General features: G+C 37.2%; 1 protein-coding gene across 2 annotated transcripts in view; it reads left to right on the forward strand.

Moving 5' to 3' along the window:
- Window positions 1-17,533, forward strand: part of LOC136867320 (uncharacterized) — a 152,229-nt gene that overhangs the window by 99,519 nt on the left and 35,177 nt on the right. For both annotated transcript variants that reach the window (XM_067144484.2, XM_067144476.2), the window contains exon 2: window positions 7,604-7,770. In XM_067144484.2, coding sequence (XP_067000585.2) covers window positions 7,604-7,770 — 167 coding nt within the window. The remainder of the gene's footprint in view (window positions 1-7,603; window positions 7,771-17,533) is intronic.

Consider the following 17,533-nt stretch of genomic DNA (forward strand, 5'->3'; position numbering starts at 1 on the left):
AATACAACTCGGAGCTTTCAGTAGAATCTTCTTCAGAGCAGAGATGAATCGATTTGCGATGTCGTATTCTTTCCTTATGGATTCACAAACCCTGTGAAAGGCATGAACCAAGCATGTTCACATGCAACTTAGGAAATAAAGGTTTCAGTTGGTCAACAGCGGAAACCATGTATGGAGCTTGGTTCGAAACCACAAGAAGTTTTTCAAACTCTATACCAGTAGACCAGAGTTTTTGGCAGAAGTCTATAATTGATTGCATTACTGTGCTGGCATTGAGTTTCTGCAGCTCATACATTTTTAACATGGGCTTAACATTCTCCCCTGCTAAGGGAAAAACTAAAATGTTCAAACCATATCGTTCCATTGAGTGTATGGCTTCATCCACAATGATTCCCACATCGCAATCACACTTCCTCCTTGATTCTTTGTATTATAGTTTCTTGGTAAACAGGCTCCATGTAATTTTTTCTTAAAGTACTCTCCTCGGGCACTGACATCTTTGTGTATTTTTTCAAGAAATCCCTCGAAGGCTGGATGGTTCACTTATTCGGTGGAATTCCTACTTGTGTAAGAGCTGCACACAAATTAATGTTTAATTACTTCAAATTTTGGCTTTTTGAAGAATTCTGTTGAAACACATTTCATAGGTTGCTGCATTTTGTTTGCTTGAGAGATTTATTCATTTGATGCTTAGAGCTGGAAATGTGGTGTTTGATGCTATCTTGCTGATGTTTTTCATCTAACAAAATTCTTGAATCGCAAATACTACAGTACATAACAGTTCCATCAGTGTCTATGACATCTTGTTTGAATTCCAGAGCCAGAGCAATAAATCAGGCACTGGACACCTTTGGCATGGAAAAATTTAGTAGTATACTCATTTAGTAATGTAGCAAAGTGCTAACACCAGTTCACTTGGTAACTCAATGCGACTATCACACAACTCACTCTTGCGCTTGTTCACTGTCCACACACTCTTCTAACACTGCGACAGTTACCAGAATGTTCTCATTCATGGTGGAACTGCAGTCTCAGTGATTTCTAGTAGCTTCGAGCAGAACCCAGTCTCAATTCTCGGAACTACGCGGGTGCAGTTGCTGACATCTCTGTGTCCCCAGCCTCCGCCTCCATACATACAGATGACGTCTATCACAGTAACAAACTCACATTCACGAACAGCAGGCTACTGATTCTAGTGGGATAGAATCACTCATTGTCAGTTGCATTATTGTGGGCTACATTATAGCGGTAATAAAGTGAAAGAAAGAGGTTTTGTTGAACACACTATTATTTTCCATTGTTGCAGGTGTGCTTTCAATTCCCGCGCGGTATTTACTGAAAGAGGTAGGCTTACTATTTGCACGTACACAGCAATGTGAGGAGACGTTCATTGAAAGTTAAATATTTTATATTGATAAGAAATCTTATAGAATAAATTGGAATTAAACCTAATGGGTGTGGTTGGGGAAAGAGGGATAAAGGTCCCAGAAAGGGAAGAAGGTGCATGAAAAATGCCTCTTTTTGCAACTAGAAACATAATTTCACACTGTGGTATCTTTCCGAACAGCTTTAATTTACCCTAACAAAAAAGGTGCACACCTAAAAGTCCTAACCCTGGACTAAACACACTATCAACTATCACATAAAACTTTGAGTGTGTTCTAGGAAGAGTTGAATTGAGCATCTCTGTTTTATTGCAATTTTTGTGGATGTAGTACATGTTTAATGTATTTTAATAACGTTTTAGGACACTTTTAACCATTATTCTATTTTGCTTTTATCGTGCTTATGCAGGAGGATGGAAGAAATTTAGGGTTGGTTTCTTTTCTTCAAAGGCCATTTGGTTTGCTTGTTTCTTAAAATATAAAAGCTAAATTATGTTTCTATTTCAAAGGACCAGATAGGGGCAATTGAGTTCCCCTTCTCTACCTAGTATTGTGGCTGGTGGATTTTACGTAACTTTTTGTCCGGTGAAAACTGCGCAGTAATCTTGGTCATATGCTTTAGATGACAGTGTTAAATCATTTGCTGCAAGATAATTAGCACATTTTCCTTTGACAGCCTATGGAAATGGTTTCTTGCATATCATTGAAGTTCTTTAGACCAAGAATAATGTTAATTAAAATTGATTCTCTGGGTAGTTTCTGTTTCTAGCTGCCTTTACTTCCTTTTGAAAGAAGAGCCGTTTTTATATTGTGACATTCATAGCATTGTTAGCAACACTTGCATTTATAATTTCATTACTCCAACGACAGAGTACAGCGAAGACTCTCACTTTTGGACCATTGTTTAACCTTGACAAATTGTCATTTTTACCTTTCATGGTTAAAATCATTTAGTCTTTTTTCTATGTGGTTCAAAATCACTTTATTTGCAAATGAGTTGCCTACCTCTGTGGCAAATGGTACACAAAAATACATTTAATATCAAGCACTAAATTTTTAAATTAACAAGAGACGATGTTTCCTAAAATACAGTATTATACAGTTTACACTAACAATTTTTTTAATTAATCACACAGCTCATCCTTAATAAATGTATATTATTTACAAAATTCTACTCATATCTTCTGTACTTGTAATCATAATCAATTTGTATACAGTATGTGGGATTACTTCAAATAATACTATACAACTGTGCTATAAGATTAAAATTTATATTGCATTTTTTTTTACCCATTTTGAAACCTAACAAGCATAACAAGCTGCTGCGTCCTAACCAGAGCCCCCTTTGCCACCACTTTTCAGAGTTCCTGAAGGGCCTTCACAGCTACCGTAGTGGTCCCAGGGCCCTCAAAGCCCCCCACTGTACTTCACCCCTACAGGCTGTCCTCTGCTTCAGCAGTCCAATCTCCGTAGACCAGAGGATGTAACAAATTTATTCACCAAAATTCTTTATGTACAATGACTGCCCTGGTTGAATGCCCTCTAATATTTCATTTCTTTTCTCTATTGGTGTTCATTCTTTTCTTGAATATCTGTACAGATTTTGGAAAAGGATCAAACACTCCCCTAGTAAACTGTTCCACTCCTTCACACCCTTCCCAATGAATGAAAATTTACCCCAATCGCTTCTGCTAAAATCCCTGCTAAATTTTATACTTGTGGTCAGCCCTGCTGATGTAATTATTTTCCAACTGAAGCCTCACACGGATTTCACCCCGCTTCCTCTCCTGTATAGGCTCTATGTAATCTTATAAGTTTCTAGTTTTCTCTCTTCTCTTACTTAAAAGTTTCCCACCCAAGTAACTATGGAGAACAATCTTCAGGGCTGCCGGCGGTGCGGGTTCAAACATTTTAGGGCATGGTTTGTATGGGTTTCAAGTATGTGAAAACCTGTGTAAATTAACATTTCATAAATCTGCAAGATTAGAACTCCAAAATATGTTAGAGGAATTAACTGAACTACAACTCTTATTAATTGGCTGCATCAGAATGGGGTGTCTGATTACTTTATTTTAGTGTGTGTTAAAAGGCTTCTTGAGCTCCTCTACATTGTGGGGTTTTGCACCAAAATTGTTACAACTTTGTTCCATGTGATAATTCTCCCATCAGTAGGTACTGGATGTAAATCCTCTTAATTTTGGTGAAAATGATGATTGATGTTTTCTGGCACAGTTCAGAGAAGTTACCATCCATTTCTAACATTTACTGACCGAGTGAGTTGGATGTGCGGTTAGGGGCGTGCAGTTGTTAGCTTGCATTCGGGAGATAGTGGGTTCAAGCCCCCACCATCGGCAGCCCTGAAGATGGTTCTCTGTAGTTTCCCATTTTCACACCAGGAAAATGCCAACTCATTCCAGTGTCCAATGCCGGAACCAACTATATTGGTATTATAAATGTACTCATTTGGAACAAATATTTCAGGTCCCTATGGGAATCAACATCTTTATCATCTGATGGCCAGGCAGGCATCAGTTTTTAAAAATGAGACGGTCGCTCATAGTGCATTGGCACTGTCGATGACTCCAAGTAGCCTACGCAGTGGCCTCCACAGTATGCACTAGCCATGCATCTTGGTAGGTGTGCTATTTACCAACTGATGAACCCAACTTAGTATGCTGGGGCGAAACGCTAGCAACCAAGAATGAGTTAGCTGGAAAATTTATAATGTCCAATAACGGACCAACTATATTGGTATTATTAATTTATATGATGTCGGTGTAGCATTCTAAATTCAGAGAAACCTGGATTCTGTAAAACCATGACTTTCTTTTCGATTAAGTCCTTTATTCATGACTTTTTTCACTTCTGTGTTAATAATTTTTTCATGCCATTTATTGTTCCTACATTTTATGGTTTTGTTTACTACTTCATCTGGATATCTCTCAAATATGATTATTGCATTCAAATTTTATTGTCTTTCTACTTATTGTAAGTATTTTGTACAAATTGCTTCGAAAGAGTTGTTGCAATGCCATTTTACTGCAGCAGAAATCTACAATCAACAATACAGATGCTGCTTCTCAGTTTCATATCATTTGGAGAATAGTATAGAAATTTTGTAGCTAGTTGATTATTGATTTTTACACATTCTTTCTGTGGAAAATAAAGGAAAAGTAGCAAGTTCAATTTTACAGTTTGCTTTGTCACACCGACACAGACAGGTCTTATGGCGACGATGGGATAGGAGTGGGAAGGAAGTGGCCGTGGCCTTAATTAAGTTACAGGCCCAGCTTTTGCCTGGTGTGAAAATGGTATACCACAGAAAACCATCTTCAGGGCTGCCAAAAGTGTGATTCAAACCCACTGTCTCCCAAATGCAAGCTCACAGCTGCACGCCCCTAACCACACAGCCAACTCACCTGGTTGAAGTAGGTTCAAATTTAAGGTATGGTGCAACTCTTCGATTATTTTGCTGTGCACTTTCTTTGAAAAATAAGGGAGGACATCTTCCACTATTCTGATTCTAGTATTCACCATTTCAAGAGTAGTTGCTCTCTTGTGTTTTAAATTTAACAAAGATCTCTGCTGATTGTGTTCAAAATTGCAATATTGTCATCCTTTTGAGTTTGACACAGTATGCTGATCTTCAGCTGCTATGGTTGTGGTCATTGTCAACATTTTCTGAAACTGTAGTGCTGAGTAAATCAATTACTGTATTTACTTGTGTATTTACTTCCTGCCCCCACCCTTCCCTCTTGCATAATATCCTCGTAGCTCTGCATCCATTAGTAAGACCTTGAATGCTTTCATTATTATCCATATCTCTTAATGGTCACATCAAACTAAATTCTGGACCAAATTAGTCTGAGCGTATAATGAAAAATATCACACTTGTAAATTTTTCATATTTAGTAGGATACATTGCTTTTCCAAAATTCAGCTTCTGCATATACTATCAATATAAATGCCCAGTGATGATCATTATGGAACAATATTCATCAAATATATTCACAATTTCTAGATTCCCTCTCATTCCAACCCTACGTATTATAGTGGCGTAGTGCTGTAGTTCTATTAACAGCCTGCCTCCCCAAGGCTCTGTTTTGGTCATGGTGACTTGCTTGTTGCAGCTCATCCCAGTTAATCTCTTGATCTGATCCATCCATCATGATGGTGCATGTCACCTCCATTGCCTCTCTTCTGCTTACAATGTGACCAAAGTACCTAAGTTATTTTTGGCTGATAAGGGTTGACCGTCCTGTTCTGATGTCTAGCTGTTTCATGATTGATTCCTTGGTTGAGAATGCTGTCCAATGTATTTGGAGTCATTTCTCATGTGTGGGACAAACTGTCTATCTGCAATTTGTGGGAAGGTCTTCAACCTCTCGTTCAGTACCATGAGCATGACTTGGCTATTCTGAGAAACGAGGGCTATTGTCCAATACCACCACATTTCTAGAGTATCAGTTTTCCACCAATCAGCTCTCTTCTTCTTATTCTAAGATTCTGCTACATAGCTGCAATAGGGAAAATTGGAGTTTGCATGAGGATAAGCTTTGTCTTGGTGGTGATAGAGATGTCCTACCAAGTGCAAAGAAGTTTTGCTGTTGAATTCCTCACCATTGCAATATATCGGTGGGTTTCACACTCCCAGTGTCTGGCATTAGTGAAACAGATCCCAGGTACTCAAAAAACCAAGGACCTCATAATCAACCGTTCTTGTAGTTTCAGGTCTGTTGTTGAGGTTGTCAACAGTCATTACTTTGGTCTTCGAGTTGTCGATTTCAAGACCATACCCTCTGTTCTATTCATCTACCTTCCACATGATGGTTTGTAGTTCACGTTCATCTGTGGCAATTTTCAAGAGTGTCATCCACATGTCCAAGAGTTTCATGCTGTCATTTCAGTTTTCCGGTTCTTCCTTCATGATGTATTTACACTCCTTTTTGTTTTTTCAGGAATGCATATTTTGGCATATTTTTGTTTTTAGGGTATTGTATTAATTGGATGTATACCTCATTATTTTGATTATAAACTGTATAATTCAGGATTCCCTTCATGAGTTAAGATGAAAATAATCTGAAAACCGCCCGAATCACCTTGGCTGATGGTATGCGAGATTTATGCAGCATAGCATGATGAAATGTCAAGATTGTATCATATTTTGTCCTGCATGTGAGTCACAAAACATACTATACTTCAAGTTTTCATCGAGGATAGGATTGATCACCTAGGTGTTTGGCCCCCCTTAAAATAAAAATCACTGCCAAGGATAGAACAAAATTGGTTAAATTAAAAGGCCACATAATTTACTTTTTTTGGTACTAGTTTCATTTTGAATATAAAATGACTTCACATGTGGATAACGTGTGGTGAAAACAAACAAATGCTAATTTTTCCCTACAATTTGTAGCAGTGTTTGGACAAGGTGGCTCTTTCATGAAATCAAAACCAAAAGCTTTCTTAATCACACTGTTTGTTCGTATTCCTTCTTGCCAAGACTCTTCTCTCACTCTCACACACACACACACACACACACACAAAAGCTTTTCTTCTTCAAAGTTTATCTACTTTTGAGTTGTTGTTTCTCAATATGCAAAATTATTGTATTTTGATCTTTGGTTCTAAATAAATTATTCTTTACAGCATTTACTTTATCCTGATAGCTTTCTTAAGTTGTAGTACCAAAAAGATATATTGAATTTCGTTCGGAATATTATTCTTTAACATTTGTTTGAAATTGGATTATTAAGCTGCATGGGTACATTTAGTGAAAATGATGACTGGTAACTCTTCAAGGATGTAAAGGAGAGGGCATGATAAATCACAGGTAAGATCCTAATTAGTGTTGTTCTGGTGTATCAGATCTTCAACAGGATCACTTGATTAAAGAACTGGAAAGGATCCAACAGAAATCAGCACGATTTGTTCTGGGTGATTCCTGACAAAAGAATAGTGTTATGAAAATGTTACAAACTTTGGACTGGGAAGATTTGGGAGTAGCACTTTATTCTTTCTTTTTGAGACGTGTGTTTATTGTGAACTTTCATGACATCAATCTCCTCCATACCCTCTGAACTCAGGTGATATAAAGTTTGTCTCTCCTCCATATTGTCATTGAAGTTATTACAGCATTCAATATTTCTTCGGAGTGTTTGATTATTTTGTGTATATAAAAGTAGTTGTATTTACATTTGCCTCCAATTTGTGTGTTCTAGTGCCGGGGTTGGCAGTGCTGGTGCTGGTTGTGGCCGTGGTGCTGGCCACTCTAGGCCTGGTAACGTGCGTCGTGAGCCATTACCGAGCCGGTGGCGGCGGTCTGGGGGGCCGAGCTCGCTCGTGGCACAGTGAGCACCCGCCCCCAGGCCCCGCCCCAACGGCACCCGTAAGTAATGCATTTTAAGCTTATATTACACATCTGCGGTTTTAAAGAATTAAATGTTTCTATATCTCCTAGATGAATTTCCCTACAAATTCCATTTCTGGAAGTGAGACAATTTACACTCTTGTATCATTGAGCTAGCCTAGAATGAATGCGTGATGATTCTTTATTATATCTTCATCTCATGCGCCTAACCTCTATAGACAATTAGTGAATATTCAAGATAAACTTAAATATTATAACTAAGTGGTCCGCCTATTCAATACAATATATAATTTATTATATTTAGTACATGTATCGTCCCCTAAGGGACATCATCAGCTAATAATAAATTAACATTAATATATCAGAAATACAAAATAGATATTATTAAAATTGGAAAGACACATTAAAATATTGATGTATGTTTATGACATTTAAAATAAGATCTTCAAAATTTTGTTAAAATTGTAAGTCATATGATAGAGAAAATAGTTAAATTGTCAATTTTACTCTTGATGATATTCTTGGATAATACCAGTTTTGCTTTATAAAATCTTAAATGATCAATTGTTGTAAATAGCACACTTGATTTGTATCTCTTGATGAAAGATTATTATTACTTGAAATGAAGCTGTTAAAGCTTATCACTTGTAACCTCTATAGTACATACAAAATGTATGATTGAATTGTAGCGAAATACTGCTCACTGGAATAATTCTATCCAAACTCTTGTACTCCAGGCTGAGTAGTTGGAGGTTGCAGACCACTTTACAAACTTATACATAAATAAAACTTTGTTCTACTTCTATCTCTCTGAAAAATTCCAATGGAAATGTAGAATTTTCAAGGGAGCACCTGCATTTACTTCTTGGAATTTATTTAAGAAACCTTAAATCCACTATGTTAGCTATGTTTTTCTTTTCTCTGCCACAGTCTCACTGCCTATCACAATACAACGTTCACTTCCCATAGACTTCATTTCAACTACTTGGTCATTTATGATCACTTCGAAAATGCTATATATTCATTGTTCAGAAATAAAACTACCAATCATTGGATTGCACAAATAGTTCCAAATTGTAAGATTTGTATAGGTCTTACAATACATGAGTTATGTGTAATACTGCAGTTATTCACTTGTTTAAAAATAATTTTATTATGATTATTGTTCTCACAGTGTCAGGTAGGAGTTTGCTTGCTGACACAATGTTAAATGAAAGCAAATTTCTGTATGATTCTTGTACATATCAATATATAGTTATGTTGGCGTTGATCTTCAGTTTATTGAATGTCATGTGGCATTGATTCAACAAGACTTGCAACACTGAACTGTCCAACAGCAGTAATTGAGTATTGTGTACAAGGACTCGTAATAAAAATGATCTATATTAAAAATGAATTAATCAAGTGTTCAAGTGTTGTTTCTTGTTCAATGAGTGGCAATATTTACTTTTTATAAAACGATACAGTGTGTACCTTACGACAGAAAAAGTATGTTGGAAAGAAATCAGCCTAATAATAATTAATATTGCTGTAATAGGTCACCAAACACCAAGTTTTGGGTTGTAGTAGGTGTTTCATAAGAAGCCTCCGTGACTTAGGCGGCAGCGCGTCGGCCTCTCATCGCTGGGTTCCCTGGTTCAAATCCAGGTCACTCCGTGTGAGGTTTGTGTTGGACAAAGCAGAGGCGGAACAGGTTTTCCTCTGGGTACTCTGGTTTTCCCTGTCATCTCTCATTCCAGCAACACTCTCCAGTATAATTTCATTTCACCTATCAGTCATTAATCATTGCCCCAGAGGAGTGCACAGGCTTCAACAGCCAGCACAGTTCCTATCCTCACTGCTAGATGAGGGTTTCATCCATTCCATTCCTGACTTGGTCAAATGACTGGAAACAGGCCGTGGATTTTTATAATTTCAGTAGGTGTTTCATAAATTAGGATCTAATGTAATCAATACCATTACTGGTTATTTTATGAATTCATTTATTCGTGTAAACTAAACCATGCCTTTTTAGTAAACAGCACTAATTCATTGTTTAATTCACCCCTGTTTACAGACTGCAGGAAAAAATTTCACTAATGTTCTCGTGTGGTTAAATTCCTTGGGCTTTAACTTCTAAAGCTTAAATTCAAGTGTTTTAGTTTACCCTGGTAAAGTATTTGCATATATACACAGTATATACAGTCGCGAAGCTCTGATATTTTTCGTCCAAGGTGACTTCAGCGCTCCAAGTGGCGAGGTAGAGGCAACTTGCTAGCAGACAACAGGGAACGAATCACCACTACTGTCTAAAATGGTCATAACTTCTGAACCATTCATGCAAATAATGTCCTGACAAGGTTATTGTAATCCTTATGAAATAGGTCAAACAATTTATTTCGATGAGGAGTTCAAGGATAATATTGAAATATTTATTTAATCTTGAGTCATTTCTCTTTACCGTGTACTATAACATAAAATCGCTTCTAGAGGGCAACCGGTTCGAAATAGGTATATAGCATCGCTGACTTTTTTTTTTTTTTTTGTAGAGGTTTCTATGCTGTACAATTCGTATGCTTACACTTCGGGTCTATCACTGATGGTTCACGCATCGTAAGCCAAGAAAGCAAGTGACGAACCGACCGACATTGAACCTCCCAATTTGGGGTAAGAAGGCCAGCACTCTACCATGGTCGGTCACTTGCTTTCTTTTATCCCTTTGACTCTATTTTAGTTCGTGTTTGCGTATTTTAATATATTAATTTAACTTTCAACTTGAATGATATATATACCAGTACTTCAAGACAATGCCTTATTCTATTATAATCAATAATTTATACATTTATTAGAAAATAAGGTGTCGCAAATTAGATCCACTGATTATTTTAATCTCGTCTTTTTTCATCATTTATTTTAAATTCTAGTCAGTGTATATATTTTAAAATTTTAATTATCATGCCTGTTAGTTACATCTCGTACTATTAGGGGCCGATGACCTAGCTGTTAGGCCCCTTTAAACAAGCAGCAGCATCATCATCATCATCATCGAGGTAGGAACGTGTTGAGAGATACGGTAAGCATTTAAGTGATACCATATAACTTAAAATTCAGTTCTCATGCCCTATCAAGTGATACTTTTGGCTTTGTCAATACTACATCTCTATATTTGAGGCGTCTAGTATCAAAACCGGCCAAGTCACTCGAGGCATATTTTTCAATATGGATGAAAAACCTGTAGAGACGAAGCAATGATGGTCGGAAAAAAAATTTTTTTCACAGTTATATCCTCAATGGTTTAATATTTAAGTTCCGCTGTTTTGAGAAATCTAACTCATAATTAACCCATCTTTTTTGTTAATTTAAATTTTGACTTGGCCGTTTTTGTTGCAATTTTGTACAGTTTCAGTCTGTTTTTGTAAAACTATATTCTTTTTAAATTCCAAACGCTTGTGAAAAAAGGAAATTAAATGAAAATAAATTGACATTTTAATTACTTTTCTTTATTGCAATTAAAAAAAGCATTTCAGCATAAATGAGATAATAATAAACGAAGAAGAACATCATAAAGCTGAGGAGAATACAAAATAGGATTTCTCTCACTAAAAGTTTATAGTTCACTTAGATCTTGAATACAGTAAAATAAAATGATCATCAATAAGTCACTTATGTTAATAGAATCATTATTAAGATTGGTACTGTTCAAACATACTAAGTAATATTGTTGTTGAAAGTCTTCAATTTGCTCTCACTTATAATACAATATCAGGCATTTCTCGTGGACTATTGATACAGACTTCAGAGACGGTTTGGGAACTCTCTTGACCAACGAAAGCTGTTTCACTTGCTAATATTACAGTTTTATAAAACTGCAGTGCTGGACGATTTCTGACGCTATATTATTATTATTATTATTATTATTATTATTATTATTATTATTATTATTATTATTATTATTATTATTGCTATGGTTTTTAATGTGAGTTAGAACACACACTCACACAAACATGTATAGTTAGATCATCTTAATTTTCTTCTCAAATGTACTCATTTGAATTCTTTTTTAATCTCGAAATATGAAACATAGAAACCCATATTTTAGGTTTGACAGTTCTGCGAGGCTAATTTCTGAAAAGACATCAACGTAACTGCTTCAAGAATCGAACGAGAAACTTCGATAATCTGTAGTAAAATAAAATGAAATATTATTCTTACCGCTCTCGTTTTCGTTGTGATTTCCACTGTGACGTATCTCTTGTTCTCTTTCTAGGGGTTTAATTTATTGATGTTTCCATTATGTGGCACAAGGTATGAAAATAAATTTTTCAGTTCACCACTCGGAACAATATCCACGTTACAGCACACAATAATGACTAAATACGAGCACACCGAAAATAGGATTGCTTTGGCGCCAATGGCGGTAAGAAGCCCGCGAATACGTAAATCAGTGTTGCAAATGAACAAAAGACAAAATATTATGACTTCAAAGAATATACATTACAAGGAACGATTTTGCCTACTGATATCACATTGTTGCTTAATGTAACAACACAAGGTTCCAGACAGTAATGTTGCATCATAAAGATTGTCGCTCGTTCCTTGACTTGGCCGGTTTTGAATTCACTGGCTGCATGACTTGGCCGATTCTGTTGCACGACCGAGAATTCAGTGCTCTATAACATGAAGACATGGACGATTTTAAAGCATATTCTTGTTTCATCTGATAGTGCTATACTTCTACTTCATAACCTTAACTCATTTTCGTAAATTTTGTGACTTGGCCGGTTTTGATACTAGACGCCTCATTTGTTTTATTTTGAGGGAGCTGGTAGAAAGTGGTTGAATGGTAAGTATTCTTGCCCGTATTCTTTAATTACATCTCAGCATACGTTTCCAACATGTAAAGTACAGTAGAAGTATGTTGTAGTGAGAATTCATAACAGTGGAAAATTTACTTGCTGTATTGTATTGTCGTTATATGCCATTTTTCATAAAGGTTAAAAAAAAAGGAAGATAACACACACACATTAAAATGGGTATGTAATTTCAATCAGTTTGTTCAAAACTTCTGTTTTCACGGATGATTTCCATTTATGGCTTACTCGTTAGTTTTCTAATTTCATCCTATGTGAACGCAGATGTTCCCATTTCGTTCTTAAAAATTGTAATAGTATCACTCTAGAAACTTCTGTGGCAAATGTTTCAGTTTTCTTATTCAATAAAGTCACCTAACCTAACTGTGTATGTACCATTAAAGCATTTTAAGTGCCAGTAGAGTAATGATGACCTTTTCTCTATAAATTTATATGGAAATAGCCTTTCTGAAATTTAACCAGATGCAAGAAAATATAAACTAACCTCATGCATTCTGCCATATCTTGAGGTGTATCATATTCTTTCTTAATTTCAGTACCTAGCATTAAGATTACGCAATCGTTTACTTCAACGAGTTAACAACTGTTATAGGCCATGTTATTTACGCATTTACTGCAAAAACATGCTCTCCTCTTTCATTTCAAATTTTGTTTATAGTAGGAGTTGCACACAATGAGAAAACTATCCCGAAGATGATCGATCATGTTATATATATTATTTGGAGTGCATAAATATCACTTGTAATAACGGATATGTCAGTGATAGGGTTCTTGCTGTAACCAAAGGATATTACACAGTTTTATATAGGAATTTTCTAGGGAGAGTTAAAACTGTCATTACAACAGGGTTCTTGGTATATGCCGTACTCATTATAGTGGACTTCTGCTGTATATGAAAGCTCAAATAATTTATTACAAGGAGAAAATAAACTTCAACATTCACTATAAACTGTTAAATGACAAAGTTGTCCAATAATCACATTAACAGTTAGTATTCTACTAATTGTGTTTTGCCAGTTTTTTGTTACTGAACTACCTTCAAAAGTCTCACCTCATTAACTGCCAAATTAACTAAGTGGGTAACAGCATGGAACATGAGCCTAGACTGATGTCTGCAGTTTGAATGTATCTAGTAGCTTACGTGTATTTTTACTTTGACTTCTGTTTTTAATGGCATAATTTCCTTTGTTTTAGTACTTGGTTATTAATTATGCTTACCTTTAAACTGTAATATAGATTGGTTTTTGTTCCTCTATATGAAATCCTCTTTTTCCATTTCATCTTACTGGAATGGAATACAATTACTGAAGAGGAGTGGTTTAAGGAGAGACATTGGTGGAGAAGTACAATCAACACCCCGACCTGAAGGAGCTGGACAAGGGGAAATGAAAATTATCTTACTAATGTTGAGCTAGAGATGAGACTGGTTCAGAGGTGTAGTGTTTGCCATTTGCTATCTCTTCTCAGGCATCCAGTATGACAGCCCACATTGTGCCCGTGGTGGCTAGTGACTTGGACCTATTCTCAATTTATGTCCATTTTAATCTCTATTCTTGATTGGTCTGCCTCAGAAGGAAGGTAGTCAAGGAGCTCGACCTTGGTCCTGCTTCGAAAATCCTTCTTGAACTAATTGGAACTTGTGGACCGAAGACTGGTTGTGCTGGAAACAAATAACACCATTTCTGGAATGTGAACATATCAGTGAACATGAGGCTGCCAGAATAGTGTTCGCACCGAGCTCGATAGTTGCAGTCGCTTAAGTGCGGCCAGTATCCAGTATTCGGGAGATAGTAGGTTCGAACCCCACTGTCGGCAGCCCTGAAGATTGTTTTCCGTGGTTTCCCATTTTCACACAAGGCAGATGCTGGGGCTGTACCTTAATTAAGGCCACGGCCGCTTCCTTCCGACTCCTAGCCCTTTCCTGACCCATCGTTGCCGTAAGACGTGTGTCGGTGCGACGTAAAGCCAATAGCAAAAAAAAAATAGTGTTCGCTTCTCTACAGTGTTCATATTCTGCATGTGCTCCTCAATGCAATGCCCAGCACACAACAGCACTGTCTCTTTAAATATTTTAGATTATTTTATTGCATACTGGAAAGTTGAAATGCATGTATGGACCCATTTTTGAGGAAAATGCACATTTATTAGAAAAGGGAAATTTGATCTATCACAGTGCATACGTCCTTGGGAAATGCAGGCTGTTACATGCTATCATCATCAGTAAGGCTTTGTTTCTCAGCAGCTTTCTGGGATTTAAAACCTGCATAATTTAAGGATTTGGGTACGGTTTTGCAGGTGGCAGGAAAATGAGTTGCTTGCTTTAGCTGCATGACATTCTGATAAGTGTTAAAATGTTCATCTTCATTGTAGGAGAACAAGTTGCATGAATTCCAGCCATTCCCTAAACTGCCTCTTTGTTGCTCTATACCGTTGACCTGCCTCTGGGATATAAAGGTCTTCTTCCTTAGAATGACCAATAATATTCTTGTTTGTCTCCTACTCATTGTGTGCCATTGTAGAAGGAAATATTTCTTGGGATATGCTATAGAGTGCACTCTACCCCCTCTACTAATACTGTTATTTTGCACATGATTATAGTAATTTACAGCAGTGTTTCAATCTTTTTTTTCATCATACTGCATAGCTTTTCTTTTGGCAACATTTCTATGCTTGTTGATTCATTGCCTTTTGAGTATTAAACCAGGAAATGCCTACTCAAGAGCACAATGAGTTTCATCTCAACTTCTGGTTCCAATTGTCCAAAGGGTCTTAAGCATTATCTGCATTGAGAAGCGTGTATATCCATATATAAATAAAATGAGAATTTTGTCTGTACTTTACTGAGAATTTTTTGTAATTAGTATGTCAGTCATCTGCAGAATAAGGATATGCACTATTTAAATTTCCATAATGTCTATACGTGACGTATGTATATATGTTACCAGAAAGTGGCTAAATAGAATTTAATGAATATTAGTATCCTAAGGTCAGCGTGGAAGGCATTACAATCTAGGCAATAAATAATTCATGCTGCCTGAAATAGTAGTTTAGTGAAAGTTCTAAAAATTAATTAGAATTGGTCATGTTGATAAATGCGATGTGAAAGAGTTGTAGAAAATGAAATTTCCTGTTTTAGTTGACTCTACAATGAATAATAAAGGGAATATTTACAATTTCTTAATTTCCTGTGTGTTACATACTGTAGTTAATGTTAACTTCACCAAAGAATCCTTCATAACAAGAAGATGTGATAGTAAATTCTGATCTTGCGTACCTCATACATTTTTGTCGTAGTAGAAAGGTTACACGTCCTACGTAAATATTGTCCTTCCCAAGGTGGGTTGTGAGCAGACATGTGTATGATGTGCAGTCTGGAGGAGTTACCTTGCCAAGTGAAACATTCTCTCTCTGAATACTGGCGGGAATGAGCTAGGATTAGGATGATAGCGGCCGTGACCTTACTTAAGGCACAGCCTGGTGTGAAAATGGGAAACCACGGAAAACCATCTTAAGGGCTGCTGACAGTGGGATTCGAGCCAAACATCTCCCAAATGCAAGCTCACAGCTACGGAACCCTAACCACAGGGCCAGCTGTCTTGCTATCTTCTTGCTGTTCCTCTGGATCGTGTGTATTCTGTTAATTACTGGTACTTGACACACTGGCCCTTCATAGTATTCATTATTCAAGCTATTTGAATAGGAATAGCTGCGAATCAGATTGCTTTCTGCTATATGCGTGAATCATTTTCATGGCCAACCTATTGAGGGTAGATACAATAGCTAATACATATTTTGGATAAAATATAGTAAAGTCATCTTCATTTCCCGTTTCCAGCTTACCGGTCGGGTTGTGAATCAAGAACCTCCATCGCTGCCTGTCTCTCCACCACTCTTCTCCTTTTTTAAGTACATCTTCTGGTCTTCCTTCCCTCTTCTCTATGTACTCCCACACTGAATCTGTCCCCTCTTTCGGGGTCTTCCTCGTGGTCTCTTTCCTGTTAAACTTCTCAGAAAAAGCTTTTTTTGGCACTCTCTATTCTCCCATTCTCATCATATGCCCATACCACTTTATCTTTGTTGTTTCTATCCCGTCTTGAAGTTTCAAGATTTCTGTCCTCTTCCTCCTCTTCATTTCTAATTATATCCTTTCTGATCTTGCCCTCGATACCTCTTAGGAATTTCATCTCCGCTGCCTGTATTCTACTCTCCTCTCATTTTGTTGTAGTCCATGATTGATCTGCATAGGTTAGTAGAGGTTCATAATAGGGACTTCAGCAGATAGCTGGTAGGGACCCTCTTCTGAGGCAGCCTTACCCAGGGAGTGGCGACCCTGCCTATGTGAGTCCCAGAGCACACTGGACCCAGTGTGTAATATCTGGTATGAGTCCCAGCTCAGGGTTACGAGTGAAGACCTCAACGACATCTACGGCGGAGGTGGACTTCGGTACGGAGAAATGGCGGAAGAGGGAAACCCGTAGCGTCTGTGCCCCAGAGGAGCGGCTATGAAAGGCATCTGACTCCATGTTTGGAGCGGCCTAATTTGAACCTGGCAGAAGGTTATAGAATGTCTTTGGAAGTGGCGAACCCATCGTACAAACAGGCTATAAAATGAGTGCAAGTGATTTGAGGCCTCGGGGAAAAAAATATTAAAGCACTGATATATTGTTAAAGTTATGGTTCATGGTGTGGGTTACTGTAGTCACATCACAGTTTGTGAACCACCATGGGCAACGGCTGAGTGGCCTAGTAAGTGGTCCTGAAAGTCGGGATACCAGTTGCTATGGAATAGGAGTGGGCATCTTGGACATATTCTGAGCCATGGCCCTCCTTATGCTCAGGCGGCTAGGACTATACAATCCACCGGTGGTCCGTAACCCATTAGAGGAGAGATCCTCACTTGGACTATGTGTAAGTAGGGTAGCATCCTGCTT

The sequence above is a fragment of the Anabrus simplex genome, chromosome 1 (genome assembly GCF_040414725.1).
Source record: "Anabrus simplex isolate iqAnaSimp1 chromosome 1, ASM4041472v1, whole genome shotgun sequence".
Classification (NCBI taxonomy): domain Eukaryota; kingdom Metazoa; phylum Arthropoda; class Insecta; order Orthoptera; family Tettigoniidae; genus Anabrus; species Anabrus simplex.